This window comes from Gossypium raimondii, chromosome 9, assembly GCF_025698545.1.
Source record: "Gossypium raimondii isolate GPD5lz chromosome 9, ASM2569854v1, whole genome shotgun sequence".
Classification (NCBI taxonomy): domain Eukaryota; kingdom Viridiplantae; phylum Streptophyta; class Magnoliopsida; order Malvales; family Malvaceae; genus Gossypium; species Gossypium raimondii.
The window spans coordinates 24,647,853-24,671,711 of record NC_068573.1 but is presented as its reverse complement, the minus strand read 5'-3'; the positions used below and the strand labels follow the sequence as shown (position 1 = coordinate 24,671,711).

General features: G+C 32.5%; 1 protein-coding gene across 2 annotated transcripts; it reads left to right on the top strand.

The window, feature by feature from the left end:
• On the top strand, window positions 1-23,471 carry LOC105798612 (ALBINO3-like protein 3, mitochondrial). 2 transcript variants are annotated; one of them, XM_012628737.2, is made up of 15 exons: window positions 277-316; window positions 407-513; window positions 1,457-1,578; window positions 2,123-2,250; window positions 3,002-3,073; window positions 4,373-4,474; window positions 12,861-12,911; window positions 13,078-13,143; window positions 18,793-18,840; window positions 21,819-21,965; window positions 22,049-22,104; window positions 22,191-22,308; window positions 22,640-22,729; window positions 22,933-23,042; window positions 23,161-23,471. In XM_012628737.2, the coding sequence occupies exons 4-15, from the start codon at window positions 2,146-2,148 to the stop codon at window positions 23,315-23,317; spliced, it is 1,122 nt and encodes a 373-aa protein (XP_012484191.1). In that variant the 5' UTR covers window positions 277-316; window positions 407-513; window positions 1,457-1,578; window positions 2,123-2,145; the 3' UTR covers window positions 23,318-23,471. The 2 variants fall into 2 exon arrangements, with proteins under 2 accessions (XP_012484190.1, XP_012484191.1); XM_012628736.2 differs by lacking the exon at window positions 1,457-1,578 and having other exon boundaries at window positions 1-316.
• Window positions 23,472-23,859: the final 388 nt, after the last annotated feature.

The window sequence follows — 23,859 nt, the reverse complement described above, 5'->3', positions numbered from 1 at the left end:
AGTTTAAAAAAGAAAAAAACCTTTGCAGGGTTTAGGTGTTTCTTCCACTTTGGGCAATGGCGAATTCCAAGATCTTTCTTACCCACCTCCGTCGTTCTATTCCTCTCTCCACTTATTATCTGCCGCATGTCACTCATCTCCCTTTGTGCCCTGCATCTCGATCACACCCTAACCTCCCGGCGCGCGTCTCCCCAATCCCCTACCCCGCCACTCGGTCCTTTTTCACTTCGTCCAACAATGTTGAAGAATCTATCCTTCCGGTTCGTGCAATCGTATCATTGCTTGATGGTTACCATAATCTCACTGGCTTCCCTTGGTAGGTCAATTTCTTCTCTCTTTCCCAGAATATGAAGGAAAATGAAAATTTTGTATTTGAAGTAAAAGAAATTCGAAATTACTTTTGCAGGTGGATAACTATTGTAACTTCCACCATGGCTATGAGATTTGCATTGTTTCCCGTAGTAGTTATTCATCTTCAAAAGCTGAAAAAGATTGGAGAGTTAGCTCCTAAATGTATGTTTCCTTTATCATTATTTAAAGTCATAACATCGCTTGCTTGGAGTATGAATTAGTCAAGAACTCAAGATAGTAGGGTTCGGCTTTATGTATGCCGATCTTGCATTGCTCGAGTAATTAATCTAGCCGAGGTCTGGTATTTTTGTATTGGACCGAGTGGCTTGTGTTGTGAGTTAGATATGGTTTATACTTTTCCTTCAACATATTCTAATATTATACACATACTTAGTAAAATATAAAAATTGTTTTCATATTTATACACTTTATTTGATTTGAGTTTAAGTTCAGCTCAAGCACGAGGCTAAGTCAAGTTTGAGCTCTTGATTTGACTTAATGATAATCAGGCCTATTCAAGTTTAGCTACTGCTTCTCAATATCTTCTAGTTTTATACACATATTTAGTAAAATATAATTTTATTTTTATATTTTTACGTTTTATTTAGTTTGAGTTTTAAGTTCCGCCAAGCTTGAAGCTAATTCAAGTTTAGAGCTCTTGATTTGACTTAATGATAATCAGGCCTATCCGAGTTGAGCTTCTGTGGCTCAGTTATATTTTAACCCAATCTTTGTTGCTTTCCCCTTTTGTATCAAGTTGGCCTTGAGTCTGGCACGATATTGGCACAATTTTGCTTGGTTACACCCCTAGCAGTGAAGCAGTTACTTCCATTATTTAACCATATTTTCACACATATAAATATATATTTACCTTTGACAACCGAATTGAGTTAAACTTATCGTTTTAACTGATAGATTTTTGCGACTCATGTAATCAAATTTGTAGACAATAATAAAAGAAACTAGGGTATGCATATAATTATAGTTTCGTTCATGGATCATTATCATAATGGAAGTTTGGATTGGAACGGAAAGTATTAACAACATTTGAGCGATTGCTTAGAAGTATTGTCCACTACAGTTTTACGTGTATTTTTTTTTTCAGCCTTTGATTCGGTGTTGTCAAGGCGTGCACCTAGGCGTTGCACCTTAGCATCAGACAGCAAAAGTCCCTCAGACCCCTTTAGGCCAAATGCATTTGATCAAGCACAGGCTTGGTGTGCTTAGGTCAGTTAGGTGTGCTTTTTTGTTATGCGATAGACATAAAACGATGTCCACTAATTGAAGTACTCTTTAATATATATTTTTTAAACTGTTTTCATCAGATGTACCTTTACTAGTAAGAAAGGAAATAATATCAAATTCTTTTACTTCTCAATATTTGAGCACTTGACAACAGACATGGGACCATAAGGATATCATGCATAACAACAACAAAATTAAAGAAAATTTTACATGTTTACTGAACCAATCTTTCCTACATTGGGTACTAGCAACTATTATATCTGGCTTTTATCTTTGCAAATTCATTCCTTTGTAAGACATCATTTGTGCATTGTTATTTCAGAAAATATGCAGATACCGACTCCAGTGTGCATTCATATTCAGTTTGCTTAAATGTCCATATTTGAATTTTCTGACAAGAAAATTGTAGGGAAACTGATATTTATCCATTCTGTGGAATTTATGCAAACAAATCCTTTTTCTTTTCTTGTTGTTTGAATGTTTAACTTTGTGGTTAATTTTTTTGACACTGATGTATTTCTCATAGTGCCTTCTCCATTGCCACCACCTATGTCAGGAAGAAGTTATAAAGACCATTTTATACATTTTGAGAAGGAAAGAAAGGCAAATGGATGCCCCTCATATTTTTGGTTCTTTGCTTCCTTCTTAACTCAGGTAATTCTCCCTTGTCCAAGAATCATTTTCTTTTTTTGGATTGAAGTTTTTTTTTCCTATTTGATGCCTCGCATGTATGACATGTATGATATTTTAAATTTTAAGGAAAGCATCTTGTTTTTTTAGTATTACTTCACATATTTGAATGCAAGATACATATAGGCAGAATAAAAGCCAAAATGAAAAGGATGTTCACAGATTGTAGGAAACTTTTGGAATTAAGTTACAAACATGGATTAAGAGTGTTGGACCTAGCAATTATGTGCTTGAATTGTATGAAATAAATTCATCAACATTACTTTTGATGCATATCTCAAGAACAAACCCTTGCAAATGAGGAGTGTCGCCTTGCTACTTGTCAAGCAAGGATGTTAAAGATTGGTATATTATAGGCGTGTACTTTGTATTTATGTCAATCCTTATTTTGGGTTCGAAAATGAATAGAAAATCATCTAATCTTTTGATAGTGAAAAAAATGAAGAGCTCAAAATTAAGTATGTATTGCCACATTGATAAAAAATTGATATTTTGAGAATAAATAGTTTCATGACTTGGGATATTGTAATTGGATAAGTTGAAATTAAACAATACTAGATGATTTTTAACTATTCACACTAATAGAACTCTTACTAAAATAATCTCTCTGTCTCTTTCTATCCTCGTCTTTCTTTGCATAAACTCTAAAAGAAGGTTTTGCATGGCTCTAATAAGATGTCAATTTTCTCACTTGCTGTACCCTTTTATTTTTCAGGTCCCATGCCTTTTCTTGTGGGTGACTAGCATTCGCCGAATGTCATTGGATAATTATCCTGGGTTTGATAGTGTAAGACATTGGCTTGGGTGTTTATTTGTACTGTAAGTTATAGTACTGCAATAATTTGAAAACATAACATATGACATGAGCTAAACATTCTTTGTAATTGCTAATTTTTGAAGGTTCATTGAACTGTCAATTTTTGAGGTAAAAAGTTGAGTACTTAGAAATTTATGTATAACACTTGTCAATCATCCTTCTTATTGCTCTGTCCCTGGAAATGAAAATCTCCTACATGTATTGCATCACAGTTGACAAATTATCCATGCTGGATAAATATTCAATGACACTTTTAATTCATAACAGTAGTGCCTGGTATAGTATCTAAAGCGGTAATGAGTTGTTAGTAGACAAGTCAAGGACGATAATCTAAACAAATTGTCCTGTTAGTTTTCTCTTTTGAAAAGTAGTATGCTTAAGCAATGAAAAAGAAGAGTTGTATATGAATTAAAATGATTTTGGCTTTGTATTTCTTCTCTTTTATTAATATGATTTTGATAAATATGGTTGTATTGTTGGAGATAAAATTATGTAAATCAAGTTTAGTTGGACAAATAAATACGTAGAAATCATATTTTAGAACTTCTGGTAGTCGTTTGACTATCTAATGAAGAGTTTGCCATTGTTTCTGTATTAGTCATACATGATAATGCTTGCAGAAGAGTGAAGATTGTATGCTTTAAAATAATTTTGACGTTTGCTTGAATTGTAATTATTTTCTTTTGGGCATTGTTTTTTAACAAAAGTGTACTTTTTATTTTAAATATTTATTCTTGGATTACATGCATTTTAGATTGTTGTATTTTTAAATTGCAGCTCTTTGTATTTTTCAATAATTGCAACCAGAACTGCACACAACTCATGCTGTCATTTGTTATTTCTTTTCCAGTGATTTCAATATTTTTTGCATTTATCAAGATGGTGCTTGAGTCGTATATTTGTATTTCAATTGTAATTTTCCTTGTTTATTGTATTGACATTCACTTGGGCTTTGTCTCTGTTAAGATTTGTTTTAGATGAATCTAGTATTTTTATTTATTTGGTTCTAGAAATATCTTTCTATAAATTGACCAAAGACCTTTAAACAACAAAAGAAACCTTTAATCATTTGTTTATGTTGTTACATTGATGCTTTGATTAAACTTGAGATTTGAGTTTATCTAATACCCGTGAAATGTATGCTAGGATGTTGAATGTTTGACTATAGCTGTACTTTCAAACTGCTTCTCCCATTATACAATCTTTTATTTTTTTTAATAGATGCATTGAGTTGCTTAAAAGTTTAAACTCTGACATGCTTAATTCCAGGGTGGTGCATTATGGTTCAAGAATTTAACTGAACTTCCTCACGATGTTTCGGGCTTTATCTTTCCATTCTTGATTGCTGGTTTGCACTATCTCAATGTTCAGGTACTTTAATCTTCATCATCTCTGTTACATCTGGTTAAGTGGTCTTATTCTACATCTGTAAAGTACTAGGTTTTTTGTGGAATTATGTTAAAAGTCAGGCTCTTACAACCATACCAATTAGTTTGAGGTTGGATGCATTGTAAGATATCAGGGCCCAACTTTTTTTTATGTTGTTCTTTCTACCTAACTCTAGGTTGTTTGTATGTAGGCATTATGAGTTACACGTGAAGGGATGGTTAAGTGGTGTTATCCCACATCTATAAGTATTAGGTTTCTTCTGGACTTATATTAAATTGGGCTTCTATTGGAAAAAATTTAGTTTTGAAAACGATTTTCTTGCATAATGAAAAATAAAAAATTTAAAAATTGATCCGGTTTGTGATATTTATAGCAATAAATCTTAAATTGAAATCCTACCTGTGTTTTTGGATAGACAGATCCTTCTCATTCCCGTTTTTCAACCAAACGATCTTCTCCGCTATTCTCATACCACGAATTGCCTCGAGTGTGGGCTCGATCAAATCAAATCAAATACAAAAACTAAAAATAGTTTATTTTCTTTTGGATGAAAACGAAAATTTTCTTCTCAAATAAAAACCGACAAAATTATTATTTCGGAAAATATATTTAATAATTAATGTTAGAAATTTGACGAGTCCAACACACTCACTACACTACTGAGAACCTAGGATTTACAATTAATACTACACCAACCCTCCGAAGTTGGTTAGCCTTTTACTTTTTAACTTCTTAGTGCATTATAGTACTCAGGTAGCAGAGCCGACCATATATCATTCAGGCGGCAGAGTCGATCATATATCATTCAGGCAGCAAAATCGATTATATATTCAAACTAGCCCAAGTGCACTAAGTACTTAGAAACTTAAAGCTTAATCGAGACTCATAATTACAAGAGAAGATAACATTTTTATTAATACACAATACAATTACAATATGACACACTTACCTCACTATTCTTTTCTACCTTTACCTCTCACACTCTCTTGCTTATGGTTCTCTCTTACATCATCACAAGAATGAAAGTTCTCACCCCTATTTATAGAGTTTTGTGGTTGTTGGATTTTTGACACATGCCAACATCCTTGCCATTGATTTTACAAATATCTAATAGTTAGAATGTTTATCTAGAATATCTAGTTTTCTAGATAATATCTTATTTCTTTATATTCTAGAATCTTCCCAGGAAAATATCTCTTAAATGATAAGTTTGAATTTTATCTAGAAGTTGCATTTGCTTTCAACAATTGACAATAAATTCTCTCAATTTTTCGATAAAGTAATAAAATGTTAAAGTTTTGTGAATAACCTTATCGATGCCATCTATTTATAGGGAGATAAGGTAGAACGCTTGTTGAATTAAAAAAGTTTATTTCAACTAGAAAACGTTCTCCTTCTTAAAGTAGGAAAGCGTTCTTAAAGTAGCAGTACAGAGACTTTTGGGCCCCTTTAATATCTGGTCCAATTACGAGTACTTATCGGACTTTTTGACTTAGTATTTTGTAATCTGATTCAATCCGGTTCTGTTTTTCTATTTACAAAAATAAATTTTCATATTGAATAATTTTCTCATTTCAATTTTACCTTCGATAAAATTATAATGATTTTACGATTGATAAAATTTCTAAGAAAATATATTTAATATTTAATCATTCAATTTGTTCACTATGATCGTATGGTTTATTTTCATTTTCGGGTTTTAAAATAACTCAAAATATAAACTCATCTTACGATCATTTTTGAGAATTCCTTTCATTTGTAAATGAATTCATTTTAATTTTAATTTTCATTTCTATTTTTAAAAACTACATTCATTTTCAAATGATTCTATTTTCTCAATTTTCATTTTCATTTTGGAGAAAATCATAATTATTTCCTAAATGTTTTTCATTTCTCTATTTTTATTTATTGTCCATTTTGATTTAACACGTAATTCATTTTTGATTTTAACGAGCTAGCAGAGGGATAGATTGAACATATGCATTTGAAACTCAAATGATTTATAATTAAGTTCCAGCTTTTCGCCTATTAATTATAGATTCATTTAGTCTTGAAGTCATTCCACTGTAGTATCGTTACTGAGTTCTCCCCAATGACATGCCATTACGAAAGCAACTCGATTAGTTCTCGTCTAATTATCTTGTAATAAGTTTGTTACCCTTATAAGATATCCTTAATCTCTTTGGGATAATATTGTTTTTTCCAATATGATCTTATTTTATTTCATGATAACTATTACATCTTTTTTTTATGAAAAGTCAATTACTATGAATGATCGTCAGCCACGTTTATTTTTTATCAACTATGTAATGTAAATGAGATAATATCATTTACCCATGTCTTAGGTTATGAATTTCACTGTTATGAATGATGCTATGTACTGCAGAAGTCGTACACCTAATGCACTAGCTTTTGGCTCTTTATATATTCAAACTCAAGCTTTCAGCTCTTTATATATATGAAGTATTAATATAATTAATAAATAATTTAATTAATCAATTTGTTTGAAAAATTCTAAGTGTACTTAGATGAAAAGAATACACTTACGGCACCAGTTCCAACACCTTCCACCTATTATCAATTGGTTTTAGGTTGAATGCTTAACCCATCTTGTTAGCACTTAAGTTAGACGTTTAACACATTTTGCTAACTCCGAGGTTGGATGCTTAACACATCTTGTTAAATCTTTATCAATTTTGTTTGGTTACTATTTAACAAAAACAATTAACTATTAAAATTCTATTTATTCTAGTGTTTAGTTGTATTACTGAACCATTGCATGTGGTATATAAGTATTGGGGTGCTATCAAGTTAAGATAGTTGGTAAAGGTTAACAAACAATTTTTGATGTCACCCTTTGGTTACTTTGTCCCCCATTGAATGTTGTATTGTTGCACCAACTCGTTTATGTGAATACTTTAGAACAAGCTATCTAGTTGAACTTAGCTGGTTTGCTATTGATTTCTGTTGGTTCATGCTAATAGTCACTAGCTTCATGACCTACTAATGGTTTGGATGATTTTTTATGCAATTTAAACAATAATGTTTTTGTTACTTTAATGGCCATGTAATACAACCAAATATTATTTATCTTACTTGCCCAACATTTTGATACTTTCTTTCAATGTGCATAACACACCCTTGGTCAGATCCTAATGTCATTGTGTTGGACTTTGAATCTTTTATGTCGTTATAAAAGAAATAACAGTACTTGGCATTTTGGCCATTTGTTACAAGGATAATATGGGTCAGGTTTGATAAGAGTTAATGCCATAAATTGGCCAAACTTGGGGCCACATATTCCATTCTTTAGATGAAAGCAAAAAAGTGCACCAAATAGCCAATGATGGTGGTGGTGAAAAAACTAAGAATTTTTACCAATTGTTGATTGAAAATTAAAATTGGTGCTCCTATTCTATTGGGTCTTTGGTTATTCTAAGTGAGAACTAAGAAAGGCTTTGGGCTTATTCAACGTATTGAAGGAAAATATTGAAAAAAATCTAATTATGTTTTAGGCTCTTGAGTTTGCTTTTATTTAACTTGTTAACCAAGAATAAACCTTTCATTAACCAATTTCACAGTTTAATGTATGTATGTATGGATGGGTCTTAGGCTTTTGATATGTTTATCTTCTTTGTTTCCTCTTCTGCCTTATATTTGGAGCTACAAAGCCCCACGTACACGGTCTAAGTTGAAACCTAGGAGAAAGGAAATCTCCCTTTTTTGTTCCCACCTGTTTGTTTTGCTTTTTTGTTGTGATTGTATTGCTTGCTTAGAAGTTTTGTCTCTCTTTAGGCTGGCAACTTAGCATTTGTGCCGGTTCTCATCTCCTCACCCCTCTTTTCTAGATCCTTTTTCTTTTTTGAAAATTTTAAAAATTTCCAAATTTAATTTTGTTTCTATTTTCCCTTTTTATTTTTTCAAACTTTAGTTCTTATGCAAAAATAAAGACATTCAATATTTTTATAAGGGAAAAATGATAAAAAAGAAATTTTGGTTGCTTTGCTAGTTGCAAGGCCCCAAAGAATGGCTGTTATAGGATGGGAAGGAATCAGAAGGAATGGCCATTCCATGCAAGGGCCATTCTTCTGACCAAACCACTTGTTTTCCGTTGAACACTAAATAAGGGAGAAGTGGATAGAAATTACCTCCAACCAAACATGCTTATATGCAATTATTTTAACATTTGTTATTAGTTTGTCACCTTTGGTTTTAACAATTTGTACTTTGCATAACCTAGATGTGAGCGTATCTGTTGGATTCTTAAATAGACATCTTGATTCTTAATGTCATAAAATTTAGTTACTATTGTTTTAACCAAATTTAATTAATTTATTTGTTTAGTTTTGTTGTACCTAAATATTGCTCACTCACTATTGAATAGCTCAAAAGTTATCTTTACCTCACTCATGAATGTTTCATCAGTACCATGTAAATGTTTAAAAGTCTTGATTGTAGTGGTAAGTGATTTAACTTCATCTTTTAGGAATATCAGCATCATATGTTTTTGTGATGTTTGGTAAAGAATTTTAAGCTTGCAATCCAATTTTGATGTTTGTCATCATTATTGAAGAATATTGTACGATCTTTGTTGATACTAAACCAAGGTACAGATTTGAGAGTTTGCCTAGTTTGTATTTGGGGTGGATTAAGGTTGGAAAACTAGGGATTTAAATGTTCATGCCATGGAATTAGGGTTTTCCTTTAAACTAATTAGGTGGGATTTAAATATGATATGATGTTGAAAGTGGCCTAGAATTGGAAGTTACTGATGTCTCTTGTTGACACTATAGGCCTATTAATTGTTGAATATAAAGCCACCTTCTTATTGACTCTAACCAGATTTTTATTAATATTCAGCCCATCTTTGCTAAGTACATAAACTAGGGAGGATGGTTAGGGGTGTGCATTCGGTCAGTTTAGTTTATTCGATTTTTTTATATCACTGAATAAACCGACTAACCCACCAAACTCGAATAAACCAAACCAAAATTCTACTGTTGGGTTTAGTTGATTTTTAATATATATATTTTTACTTTTTAAGATTTATTATTTATAAAACAAAAGAAAAAAGTTACCTTTTAAATAAAATCTAGAAATTTATTTGAGTCTAACCAAAAACTTCTTTATATTATTATATTTTTAATTAACAAATAAAAATAAAATAAAATAAAATTATAAAATCAAATCGTATATTAATAGTTTTATATAAGTAATAAAATTATGAAAATTTTTTTGATACACTGGTAGTGGAGTTTTTTTGACTCCACAAGCAAGTTGAGGTTGGACAAGTGTATTATAAGATGTAGTAAAAATAAAGAAATTAATTTATATAAATATGACACTTGTCATACTCTCAACCCGCTTGTGGAGTCTAAAAAGCTCTAGTGACGGTATATCAAATAATTACCCTAAAATTATAAAATAAAATAAAATAAAATAAAATAAAATAGTACAGTAATATATTTGTATAAGTAATTTAATAATCTCATATTCGCTTTTATGTAATAAAATTTATATAAAAATAATACTGTTGAAATAACATAGAATTTTACATATTTAATTTCAACGGTTCTTTCCACCTTATTACTTCTATGTAAGTTGTACTACATACAACAGACATAAGTTTTATTTTATACCATATTATCTATTAAATAATTTTATATATTAATTTAATTGTAATTTGTAGGTTTTAATTTTAATTTTTGGATTAGGTTATTTAGGTATTTAATTATTTGGGTAACTGGATTTATATTTGAGTGTAGTTAGGTTGGTTTTTGTATTGAATATAGCTTATTTGGTGTTTGATTATTTGGGCTTGGATATAGGTATGGGTTTAAGGTTTATTAATTTAAAGATTAATTAGTTTCTTTGGTTTGAAAATTCAAAACCAAAAACCGACCAAATAAACTGCCGAAGCCCACTAACTATACCGAATTAATTGAAAAATTGATTAAATCAAATTCTCTGATCAATTCAGTTCGATTCAATTTGGTTTATTCGGTTATCCGGTTTTTTGCATACCCCTAAGGATGGTGGTTGTCAAATCCAACCATCTAGGTACATCCTTTCCTTAAATTGAGAGCAGAGGTGACGCCAGGGGCTGGCAGGGGCCCTGGCCCTTTCTAAAATGAGAAATTATGACTTTTGGCCTTTTACAATTTATAAATTTTAAGTTAGTATAGATAAAATTGCATTTTGGCCCCTCCCCAAAAATGAAAATTTTGATTTAGTGCTTTAAAAAGTTATAAACATATAGGTTATTAAAATGGAAAAAAATTAATTCTGGTCTCCTCAGAAATTTTTTTGGCTTCGCCCCTGATCAAGAGTCACCTTTATAAAGGCACCTCCATAAGTTTAAAATCTACGTCTTTTGCATGCCATGTCAACAAATTAGTAATCATTTATAATTTATTGTAGTCAAATGGCAATTTCTTCTGCCGTTGAACTAAATCTGCTACTGCTTCTTCCTTAGTTCATATTATTTTTATTTTCCTTTTTTTTCTTCCAAGTATTTTCTTCATGGATGATACTCCTAAGAATTATTCTGTTGCTATAATAAGCTCATAAGTTATGCCAACTCAATCATACCAAATATAGAATGAGGAAAGAAATCAAGAAGTTATAAAAGAAGCAATTTTACGTTGCAATTTTAGGAGGCCATGACAACCACCAAAACAAAACCAAAACCTCCTTTGGTAACTTCTGACTTACTGGTCCTCCTATTGTTCAACCCCAAGCTAGTTTAGGACGTATGTATGGAAGGTGACTTTTAAGTTTCAAATGTATATTTGAGAGTTTTTGTGAACCAAAAGTATAAGAGAGGAAAAAGACTTCAGTTTACATTTGTTAAGTTTTTATTAATGATGTGGTAAGTTTCAAACCAAGTATTTCAAAGTTGTTTAGGCTATTACTTGTCCAACCGTTAACTAAAATGTCCATTTGAAATTGTAAAAGTTGAGGAGTTGAACCTGTGGTTGAGGGGAAGGGTTTATAGAGTTTTTTAAGTAAACATATTTGGAAAAAGCAAGTTATGGGTGGTATTCTTATTCTATGGCAACTAGTTTAGTTGTAGTAGAGCTTAAAAAGTTGAGGAGGGATAAAGACACAAAGAAAAGCTTAGGCATTCATTTTCTCATAAACAAGTACTTGTAATTTCATTACTCAAAAAGTCCAAATATGAAATTATTTCTAAAAATATTTACAAACATTGTTAATGGTTTTATCCCACATGTTAAATCTTGGACCTTTTGTGGCCTTGTAATTAAGTTGGATCTTTCCATTTGTCGCTTGTTGGTTTTATGTTGGATGCTTAACATGATATTAGAAGGTAATCATGTTTTTTTGCCATCCCATATGAGGTTAGCCACTTGTAGGCCCTTGTCGAGTTACACTTGTAGAGCTTTTTACCTATTTTCAATTGGTTATTGTAATAGGATGCTTAGTGTGAAACCAACCACACAAACCTTAACTCCAAACAAATAAACCGAAAGTCCTAAAAGATTTTGAAATGAAATTAAAGCAACAAAAATGACCATTTTGTCCCTATGTATAAATATTAAGGTCCAAGGTATGAACTTCTACTACTAAAAGTGATATTGCATAATAATGATTGATGAAGGTCCAAGGCATGAACTCCTATTGTTAAAAGTGTTATTGCGTAATAATGATTAATGAAGTCATGACAAACATTACTCCTCGAGAAAGTTGCTCCATCCCTTATAATTCCCAGCAAGCTTTGATTAGCCCACCCTTGTGAGATCTTTGAATCATGATTATAAGTCTCTTGAAGCTACTAGATTGGCTTGTAATAAATTTCATTTCTTCTTTTTTCTATTTGAAGTGTTAAAGATCTAAGCTTTGATTTCTCCCCTTAAACATAAACTTGTTTGACTGGCTCCAAAACATCACTAGTTCATCTTAGATGAGGTACAACCTGAAGAAATTAATGTTTTACATGTAGATTATGCTAAAATCCAAACCAATAATTAATAATTATATTCCAATAAATAAATGCTCCGAACCTTGGGAACTTGACAATTTTCAACTTTTATGTTAGCATAAATATGATGAGGAATATTATGATTGATATTTGGGTCTTGGACTAAGATGCACAATTTGATGTGTAAATCAGCATTTTAGTACTTCCAATAAATACTTGGAAATTCTGAGATTTAACCAAACAGTGCCTTTTGAAGTTGTGGCATTTTAAAATGTTGGATTAAAAATTTTATTGCTTTCAAAATACAACCAAACACTACATGTATTCCTTATTACCTTAATAGATCTATATTGCAATATAAATGATTGAATACAATGAGAAAACAAAACTATAATATTGACTAACATGATTAATTATTTTTTTCAGATTTCTTTTGCTACATCTTCAGTTGGGAAAGTTGATTCATTCTTGACAAAAGTGAGTAAGATGAAAATTGTGCATAATGCTAGCATTGGCTCCTCCTCCATCTTTTTGAGGGCTAGAACATTTTTCATGTCAACTTATTCAATAAATCATGCATAACTTGTTCTTGTTGTTTGGAATTTTCACTCAACAAAAATTTGTTGCCATGTTTATTTTACAGGTTTTCAAGTTTTATTTGGATATTCTAACATTACCTCTTTTTGGTGTCAGTTTGTTGATTCCTCAGGTAACTATAGAATATATATCCTTCTTTTATGTTGTATGTCAAATTGATTTGATTGAGTAGAAGTGTAGAACTTTTTACATACTATATTGAGTTAGTTGATGAAAGTTATTCTACTATTGCCACCTAAAATAGCTCAGGATCTTTCATTGCTGCTAATATTTGTAATAGTAGAATTGTGTTGGTTTTTAGAAAGCTCGTCTCATTTAGGACATTATCTCATTTGGAAGTGCCTATTTGAATCAAACCATAGTTTTGGAAGGAGCCTTTTTATGTAAGTAATTCTTAAATTATCTCATATACTGTTGGTTGAGTTTTCTGATTCCACAAGTAGAGATAGAAAGGTCACATGTACCCTTTAAAATATAGTAAAATTTTTATATTTTTTAAGAAAGAAACGGATTTAGGTTTTTTAACTCACTCTTGGAGTTAAAAACTTCATTGCCAATGTACCAAAAAAAGACCCTTAAAGAATACCAATGTTGTTGTATATGGTTAGTTGAAAGGTGAAATACAAAAATTCCTTGATTTTGGTTTAGCATATCCTCCCTTTGGTGGTACCTCCTGTGAAATAGCTAATTAATCCTCAGACATCTTGATACACTAACGTATTTGTGGTGGGATCTTTTTTCTTTTAGGGGAGGGGGGGGGGGGGAGAGAGTGGGGACATGGGCGATTTGAACTTTGCTTTTTAACCAAGGGAACCAAGTAATCCTATGCCAGCCATTGAGCCTTACGTGCTTGGGTGCTGGGATTTAAAATATATCCTAACTAATGAAAGCATTTCTTTGCACTCAATGCTCTACTAAGCTTTAGTTGTGTATGAAATCATACCAATTTCAATATTGACTAACTACACATAGATCATTATTTTGATTTGTTAGAATTAGTTTAAAATCGTGAAGGCCGAGATATGTGCCAATCTAATAGATAGAATTGGTTATTTGTTATGATAGCTATATATGGTCATTGTTGAACTTTTTGCTAATTAACTCACTTTAGTAGCTCTATATGGGTGTTTGAAGCAAATAAGGTACAGTGCACTTGATAAGAGTTGGGAAAGTAATAATGAGTAGAGGTTTGGTAAAGAAAATAAAGCAGCCTATATCAATAATAGTGTGCAAGAATCTTAAACACAATATAGCCAATAACATAGTTCCTTTTGAGTGGACAAGTCACCATTGGAATTTCGAATAGCAAATCTTTTACACAAAATCCATAATAGATCCTAGGATATTTATTTATATAAATACTATCCTAGAGTATTATTTGCACCTAGAAAAATTAATTGGCTAAGAGATAAAACAGCATCCTAGACTACATTTGCAACTAACAAAAGTAAATCCAAAAAAAGCTAGGAAACATCCTAGAATATCATTTGCGACTAACAAAAGTAAATCACTAAATGATTGGAAGTTCAGCATGGTAGACCTAGTAGTCCGACAAGAGGGCCTTGGTCAACAGCCTGCTCTTTGACACGTGATCTTCACCCCATCCTTGAATAAGTCCTTAAAGGAGGGCTTGTATCAGTACTTCCTCCCTTGAAAAGTTGCCTTGTTGACAAGTTGAAATGATGGAAATTGACTAGTAAGATCATAATTCTCCCAACTTGCTTTTTCAAGGGTATGGTCAACTCTTTGAAGAAGCAAATCTAAAAGTGCTCCAGCTTCTTTACCCCATTGGTGTGCTAGAGTTTTGGCAAGAGATGAAACAAGTTCCCAATCTTTATTGATAGGAAGAAAAGTTGGTGGTGTAGCAGCTTTCTGACCATGAGTTGGGGGAAGCACTGAGACATGGAAAATAGGATAGACTTTGAAACATTCAAGAAGCTCTAGTTCATGTGTCATAGGTCCAACACAACGGCAATCTTGTATGGTCCAGAAAATTGAGGTGGCAACTTCTCATACCTGTATTTAACCAAGGAACATTGACGGTATGGTTGAATGCGTAGGAAACAAAGGGCCCCAAACTGGAAACATCTCCCCAATGAGCACCAATTTGCTGCTGCATTCCAGTTTGTGCTTTTAAGAGGTTAGTTTTGAGAGTTTTCATCATGACATCACAAATCCTATAATGAAGTCTAGAGATATATCTTTTCATATCTTCTCAGGTGGAATGGATGAGCGAGTGGAGACCATTTTGGATTGTAATGGCTTTGATACCAATTGATATGGACTTTTGGAGAATTTTGCCCCAAAAGCTTGTTGAGGTTGGAGACCCTAGGTCCTTATAAACCCCATGAGGAAATCTCATACTTTCCTATGTGTGATCCAAGTCCCATACCTTGCAATTGGGCACGTATCAGTCCAGCACACTCTCTAGCCCCAAAGCACCCATTAGGTTGGCATTGCACTAACTTGATCTAGTCCCTACTGAACACTACAATACTGGCTTCATCGTCTGAATTGTGAGTTGTCTTTGTGCTAGTAGTTTTCTAGCCTCGAGCGAACATTGCAGGACTAATGTCATCACTTTCTTTACGTAGTCTAGCTTTGCACTAGGCTATATAATAATGTCACCACTTGCACTGCACAATTGCAATTGAGGCATGATGGCTAGCTCTATTACCAAAATGATGTCTGTTGAGAAAGTAATAACGAATAGAAGTTTGAGAAAAAAAAATGAAGCATCTTTTATTGACAATAGAGTGCAAGAATCTTAAACACAATATAGCTATCCTAGGATTTTTCAAATAGCAAGTCTTTTACAAAAAATCCTGAACAGATCCTAGGATTTTTATATATATGTAATGGCTATCCTATGGTATTATTTGCAACTAAAAAAAGTGAATCCTTAAAATATAATAAGTTCAGCATGTAGGCTCAGCAGTCTGACAAACTGGCCTTGGTCAACAACTTGCTCCTTGACACGTAATCCTCACCTCCTTGAATATGTCCTTAAAGGAGGATGGATTGTATCAGCACTCTTTATGTTGGTGTGAATTATGAAAGCTTCTCGGGTGTCATCTGGTTTGCTGTTTTGGAACTGCAAGTGTGAGCATTTGCATTGCTTGGATTTATGTCACTCTAGTTCTTCGTGTTTCTTAAAAGTTCTCATGTTGGTTTTATATGCATCATGCTTTCAAGTAACACAAGTGTGGCTGCAAACAAAGCTTTTAATCTTTCTTTATCTCCATGGAAAGGAAAATGCTTGCTTTGGTTTAGAGTGTAGTTTGCCATATTTACCAATCACATCATTAAATTGTTAACTGAAATAAAAATTACATACAATCAAATTCATCCCTTCCATCCAGTTTTTTTCTGCTTTTATTATATTAGACGTTAATTATTATCTTGGCAATGAAGATGTTAATTATAATTGTTAGAGAGATATTAGTGTATTTTTATCAGATCTTCAATTTAAAATATTTTTAGAGAGATGTTAGGAGTCTTTCTTTATTTAGTCATTGTTTTAATTTCCTTAAATTATAAGTCCTATTCAAACTAGTAAACCTATGTAATCTCTATTGAAGAGGCTGATTGGAAGCAATAAAATTAAGTCAAGTTAATTCAATTTTAAGAGGTTTAAGCCCTAACGAGTCTAAGGTGAGGAACTCCTTTTAAAGAGTTCCACACATTCACCATGGGGCATTCATGTGGAAGAAATAAAAACAAGGGGAAAAAGCCCAGCTAAGAAATGATTTTTTCGCAAATCATCTGGTGACTCGATTGGTAACTCAAGATTGCAAAAATTTGTTATTAGATTTAGACACCTTGGACGAGTCCAACATTAGAGAGGAATTTGTTGTAAAACTAGAAGTAGAGTTTAGGATGGTTGAAAGCTATTGCAATAGTTGTCGTTGCAAATACAGGAATTGATGGCTGTCAACTAGAATCATGAAAGGGAAAAGGGGTCTGACGGAGGAAACAATAGTGTTAGTCAAATTGGCATTTGACCGAATTGGCAAGAGAATAGGACAACATGAACAGTTGAGTCAGAAATAGTGCCGTGGTATACAAAGTTAGATTCTTCAACCTTTAACGGTATGGAAGATCCCTTGATTTGGCTACATTGGTGCGAGAAATTTTTCTCAAACCAGAAAACAGATGAGGTAGATAAAGCTAGATTGGCAGGGTTTCATATGACAGGAGAAACACAATTGTGTTTTTACCATATGGAAAACGAGGAACCCAATCCCTCATGGGTTGCCTTCAAGGCGTAGTGTACGACAAGATTTGGGCCACCATTGTGCAGTAATCCTTTAGGTGAACCAGTTAACTTGAAACAGACTGTAACAATTGAGAATATCAACGTCAACTTCTAGGGTTGTTGGCAGGTACTAATATTTTTTCTCGCAGGATTAAGAAACTTAATTAGGCTTGATGTGGAGATGCAAAATCCCCAAACCTTCTTCAAGCAATGAATTTGGCATGGGCCTTTGCAAAGAAGCAACAACTAGCAAGAACAAGCATGCTAAGAGAACCGTGGCATTAGACTAGCTTGAGTACTAAAGATGCCAAAATGGCAGTCACAGCTCCCTCTTCTTTTGCTAAAAGCAACTTTGGTGTGATGGGATGTCAACAGTGAGTTCAAGTCTAAATAGTGTGACATGCCCTTTTGTTAAAAAGTTGATGGATGTAGAGATGGCAGAACGAAGAGGTGAGTGTCTTTGTTACAATAGTGACGAGCCATTTTTGCTCAGGCACTAACATAAAAAATTATTTTGGTTGGAGAGAAGATCCTGATGGTGCTGTGCAGAATTAAGAGGAGTGTAGAACAACGGAAATAGCCTTGCATGCAATAACGGGCAAAAAATATGCATGAGCCATTCAATCTCCAGCTTGTGGACAAGCTCTTTTCCGAGGAGGGGAGTAATGTTAGAAATCAGTTGTTATCTTGGCATTGACGACATTAATTATTATTTTTAAAGAGCTATTAACTTACTTTTATTAGATCTTCTTTAATTAAAAGTAGTTTTAGAGAGATATTAGGAGTCTTTCTTTATTTAGAGTCATTTTAATTTCCTTAGCTTTCAAGTCTTTTATTCAAACAAGTAAACCTATGTAACCTCTATTTAAAAGGTTGATTGGCAATAATAAAATTAAGTCAAGTAAACCCACTAAGTTAAAAGATTTTCTAACGAATTGTCCGGTAAGTCAATCTGTAACTCGGGACCGTAACACATTTCATTACTAATTTTGTGTGGTTCCAAATAATCATGTGAAAGGATACCTGAAATTAATTTTTGAGTTTCTTCCAAGAAATTGTGTGAGCAAGATGCTTTTTTTTTTGGTTCAAAGTTTCAAGGCACATACAATTACCTGTGGCCAATAACAGTAAGCAAAAGTGTAGCAAGGTTTATTGGTATAATTGGAGATAAATTCATAGGTTGCTCCACAATGAGATGGTACAAAACCATATTGGTGTTCATATCTTGTAATGAGTAATTCATTGTTTCTAATTCATTTCTAGAAGCTAGTAAAATTTCGAGGATGCTACTGCTATTGATTCTAGTTGGTTCAATTTACTAATGATATTATTATGCCTTTCTACTTCTAAATAGTTAAAGGCTAAGCATAATTATATACATTTGTATAAATTTTGTTACTTTCTTTTCATCAATCATCTGTGATGCTGAGGTTTCATACTTCCCACCCTGGTTCTTGTGGCTGCATCCCAGCGTATTTATTATTTTTCTTCCTGTTTTTGCAGGGAAGTCTAGTCTACTGGGTTACCAATAGTTCATTTAGTGTTATTCAGGTTAGTTCTGCTTTTCAATTTTATATATTTGTTTTATCTAGAAGCAAGTTATGCCTTTTCATTGTATAATTTATTTGTTATTATGTGCTTAATCTTTAAAGATGCTTTCAACATTTAGTGTGACAAATACTTTAGGGGTCATTTGGGATTGTTACCGATTTTCTTTAAAAGTATTTTGAAACAGAAATTGTATTTGATTATTATGTTTCCATTACAAGTATTTGACATCGGTAGTACATTGAGTGTTCTGGAACTTGATTGAAGAAAGTGGTAAGGGCATAAACGTTTTTGCTGCAGTTTTCTTTTAAAATTTACACTTTTTTTGCAATTCTTTGTACTTGTGTAGTGATGGCACAGAAAAAAAACTTCCAAAATTTTGGAAACATCAAATTTGTGCTTCCAACAGTTTCCATTTTGCAGACTTTGCTTCTGTTTTTTATTTGTGAAACAAAAATGAAGCTGCGAAACCCATTTCTATTGTAGTTGTTAGAAAAAGTGAAAACCAAACAAAATTCTGGTAATGTTTCATCTCAATGGTGAATATTAGCTTTTCTATTCAAATTTGTACCAGGATGTCCAAATATCCTTAAGAATATCATTTTATTTACACATTGTTCTGGTTAATTGATAGAAATAAGATTAGATTACACCAATACAAGAATTTTCACTGTTTATTTTTGTTCCATATCTTTCTAATTAGTCTTCATAAGAAAAAGAGAGAATTCTTTGTATATCATGCACCATAATCCATTAACTATGACCTTTTAAATTACCACCTTATCCCAACCTTCATGATCAAACTCCTAGCTCATTCTAGAAACTTTCTTAGAAGCTCAAGTTGCAGGGGCTTTAATTAAAGTTGCCTTTCGTATTTAGACATCAAGTTTACATCTCAGTAGTGAGAAATTCTTGAGGCTAGCATGTTGGCTTTTCCTGTTTTAATGAGTTTTAGATGTCTGATAAATGGATAGTGGTTTTGGGACCCGTGAATCGGATTTGGATTGCTCAATGTTCCTGGGGGTGCAGTTACCGTGGTGGCTAAGGATTCTCATGTATACCTCTAGTGTATCCTACCTAAGCTCTCTCTAAAATGTAAAAAGCAAAAGACTATTATGTGTACAGGTTATGGATTAAGTCACTGGATGATCATGGGAAAACCTACTTAGATTGATAAAGCCTTATCCTTGTTGTGAAGCCTATCTTGTGAAGAACCTAACCTTAGAACTCTTTGAAGAGAGCTCCTAACCTTGGAACTCGTTGAAGGGAGCTTCTAATCATGAATTCGATTGGAAGAGAGTCTTAAGCCTTTTGTAATTCGAATGGAATTTTGTCCTATTTTATTAATGAGAATTGTCCCTTTAAATAGCGGTTCAGGTTACATTGGCTTTTATTCTTCATTGAACAAGAAAACAAAATTAACTTATAGAATACGAATTCTATCATTAAGGACTTAATTTCAATAAAATATTTGCTAAATAGATTATTCTATTGGGAATATTATTCTATATTTGTTTCCTTTGACTTCTTGTGTTGCCCACAAAGGCATCCATGACTTTTCTTCATTCTTGAAAAAAACAGTTTGTCTGCAAGCTCATTAATTCTCTGCATTTCTTGTAATAGAATCTGTAGCTCTTCTTTGGCATTGAAATTACTCATGATATCTAGCTTTGATACCAATTGTTATGTTCACAGGTTATGGATCGAGTAACTGGGTGATTCATGGGAAAACTTGCTTTAATTGATAAAGCCTTACCCTTGTTACGATTCCTATCTTGTGAAGAACATATGATTGAATATATATGGAACCTGTTGAAAGGAGCTCCTACCCTTGGAACTTGTTGAAGGGAGCTCTTAACCTTAAACTCATTAGGAAGAGAGAGTTTTAAACCTTCCTAATTTTGGAACTTTGTCTTACTTTATTACTAAGAATTGTCTGTTTAAATAAAGGTTACATAGGGAAATTAATTTTAAGAATGAGAACTATAATTAAGGAAACTAAAATTAAGGACTTCTAATTGCTATAAAATATTTGCTAAATAAATTATTTTAATCAAGAATATTACTAAAGTTATGTCTTTTTTTCATCTTTGTTGCCTTTGGCTTTTAGTTTTGCCCACAAAGTTATCTTAACATTGCTCCTTCTTGGAGAAAGAAAAAAGAGTTTGTTTGGAAGTTCATTAATTCTCTATGCCTCTTATAAAAAGCCCTCAACTTTTCTTTGGCATTGGAATTGCCTATGGTGTTTGGTATTGATACCAATTTGTTATGTCCATGGGCTATGGATTGGGTCATTGGGCGGTTCATGGGAAAACATGCTATGATTGATAAAGCCTTACCCTTGTTGTGATTGCTATCTTCTGAAGAACCTATGATCATATATTTAGAACTCAACAAAGAGAGCTCCTAACCTTAGATTTGTTAGGAAGAGAGAGTCTTAAGCCTTCACAATTTTAATGGAATTCTTTCTTATTTTATTATTGAGAATTGTCCCCTTAGATGGAGGTTACATAGAATTTTATTCTTGTAGCATAAGAAGCCAAAATTAACATTACAATAAGGAACTATAATTAAGGGAAACTAAAATTAAGGAATTTTAATTGCAATAAAATATTTGCTAAATAAATTATTCTAATTTGGAATAGCCCAAACTCAAATAAAGTTATTTGTCTTCCTTTCATCTTTGGCGCCTTCAACTTCTTGTCCTGCTCACAAAGGTATCGATGACAAAAGACATGCATTTGACCATCTTTGTCTATACACATTTTAATTTTTATTCAATATTCCTTTGACCTTTTACTTAAAATACTGTTTTTTAATATACTTGAATATTACTTGATTTTATAATTGGATTTTCTATCTCTTTCAGTTATGAGTTTTCAAATTCATATCTAAAGGATCCTGAAGTTTGATAACTTTAGACATTAATCTAAAATTATTGAATGTGTTAACCCTTCCCCATGGTCTTAACAATTTTGCAGCAATTAATCCTCAAACACTCTGCTGTTCGTGCAATTCTTGGCTTACCTGATAAGGATGCTCCCACAGCACGATCACCATCTGTGGAGCCGACCTCTATGCAACCTACAATTCCTGTTCAAAATTTGAGTCCTAAAGAATTGCTTGCAGTAAGTGCTTAGGCATAGATCTTGACACGTGATTTAACTGCCAGTTAAAAGTTCTGACATCATTGTATTGAAATTGTTTTCAGCTTTCAGTCAAACACTTGTCACGAGAGGAAAAGGATCAAGCAGTTTTGTTGCTAAAGTTAGTAATTTGTCTTTTTCCTTTTTATTTTTCCTTCTAGAAGTCGGATGGATTGTGCATATAATACAATTAACATTTCTTCACAGATTAGCACTTGAAAGAGATCCTGAATATGTAAAGGCTATGGTTGTGATGGGGCAGACTCTAATGCAGAAAGGGCTGATGGAGGACGCAATTGAATATTTAGAGCGTGCCATTTCAAAGGTTTGATATTATTTCTTTTGTTTAAAAAAAATGGTATAAGCTATTGTTGAATTCTAAGCAGTTGGGTTAAAGTTAAAACAATGGTAGCAGATGTTCCTTATAATTGAAGTTCCTTTTGTTCACTATTACTTTGGTGTAAAGTCGTGGGTTACTTGTGGTTTACTTTGGTATATCATTGATGACTTTTTAATTAAATGCTTGAATCTATGATGACGAAAATAATAACTGAGATGCAGTCAGACCAATTAATACATTTGCTTGTAATCTGTTTTAAGAGCTACATCCTTTGGTTCTCAACTAATCAAAAGCTGATCTTTTGACACCTGAGCAGCTGTCTCTTGCTGGCCATCCAACAGAGGTTGAAAATGTTGATCTTTTAATTCTATCGTCTCAATGGGCCGGTGTTGTCTATATGAAACAGGTGAAACATTATAGTTGGGATTCATTAATATCTATCAACCTTGTTATTAAATATCTGTCTAAATTATTCTCCTTCTATGAACTCCTAATCTTGGCTTTCCCACTATGGTATGAATTTGGTTGGTAGGCTTAAAAGCCTGTAGTTCATTGAAAGAGCCATATAAACGCTCTCCATTTTATTTCCATTCCTTTCGAATCTCACAGGGGAAGAAGGCAGAAGGGCTTGCACACCTGGAAACAATTGCAAGTTTGAAAGAGCCAGAAGATCCAAAGAGCAAAGCTCATTACTTCGATGGATTGTTGTTGCTTGCCAGGTTTGGATTTTAAGTTTATATTTTCGTCTAAAAGGTCAATAATCTCACAATCTCTTCATACTTCTATGTCTTTACGAATACTTACATGGTTCGTGCATGACTTGGGGTCTTTTTCCAGTGCATTATTTGACTTTGGGCGCAAGGCTGAAGCTTTAAAGTTTTTGAAGTTGGTTGTTGCTTATAATCCTAAGTATAACTATCTACTCGAAGAATTAAAGAACGAAGAATATGATTTTGCGAGTAATCTTGCAAGCAGTAGGAGACGAGATTACTAATTTGCCTGCATAATTATTTCCTTGCTTGAGTTATGAATGTTAGGCAGCTAGGCAATAACAGCTAGCCTTTTAGGGACTCCATAATTTCTGTTTTCAAATGATCTCCAAAACTTTGGATTTGGAATAAAATTTTATTACATTTATGATTTTATCACATAGCTGCTTCCACTTCTAGGACTCTTCATATTAATGCACCTATTTTGTTATATTTCAAATATTTGCTTTCTCACTTCAGAAAGGCTTAAAAAAAAGGTAAACTATACTGCAAATCATTTAATTATATTTAAGTGTTTTTTATCTAATTATAGAAAGTTACAAAATAGTGACTTAATTAATTATGTTTTTTATTTAATTTCACTAATTTCCAGTCGACTTTCTGAAGAGATGATGTGATGTTTTTTTAATTAGTGTGATAACAAATTTAGTGTGTTTTTTTTGGCCTCTTTATCAATTTTGACCATGATTGTGTTTAAAAACCATTTTTTCTTACATTTTCTTTTCAAAGTTTAACTAAAAGTTGAAAAACAAATGCAGTTTTAAAA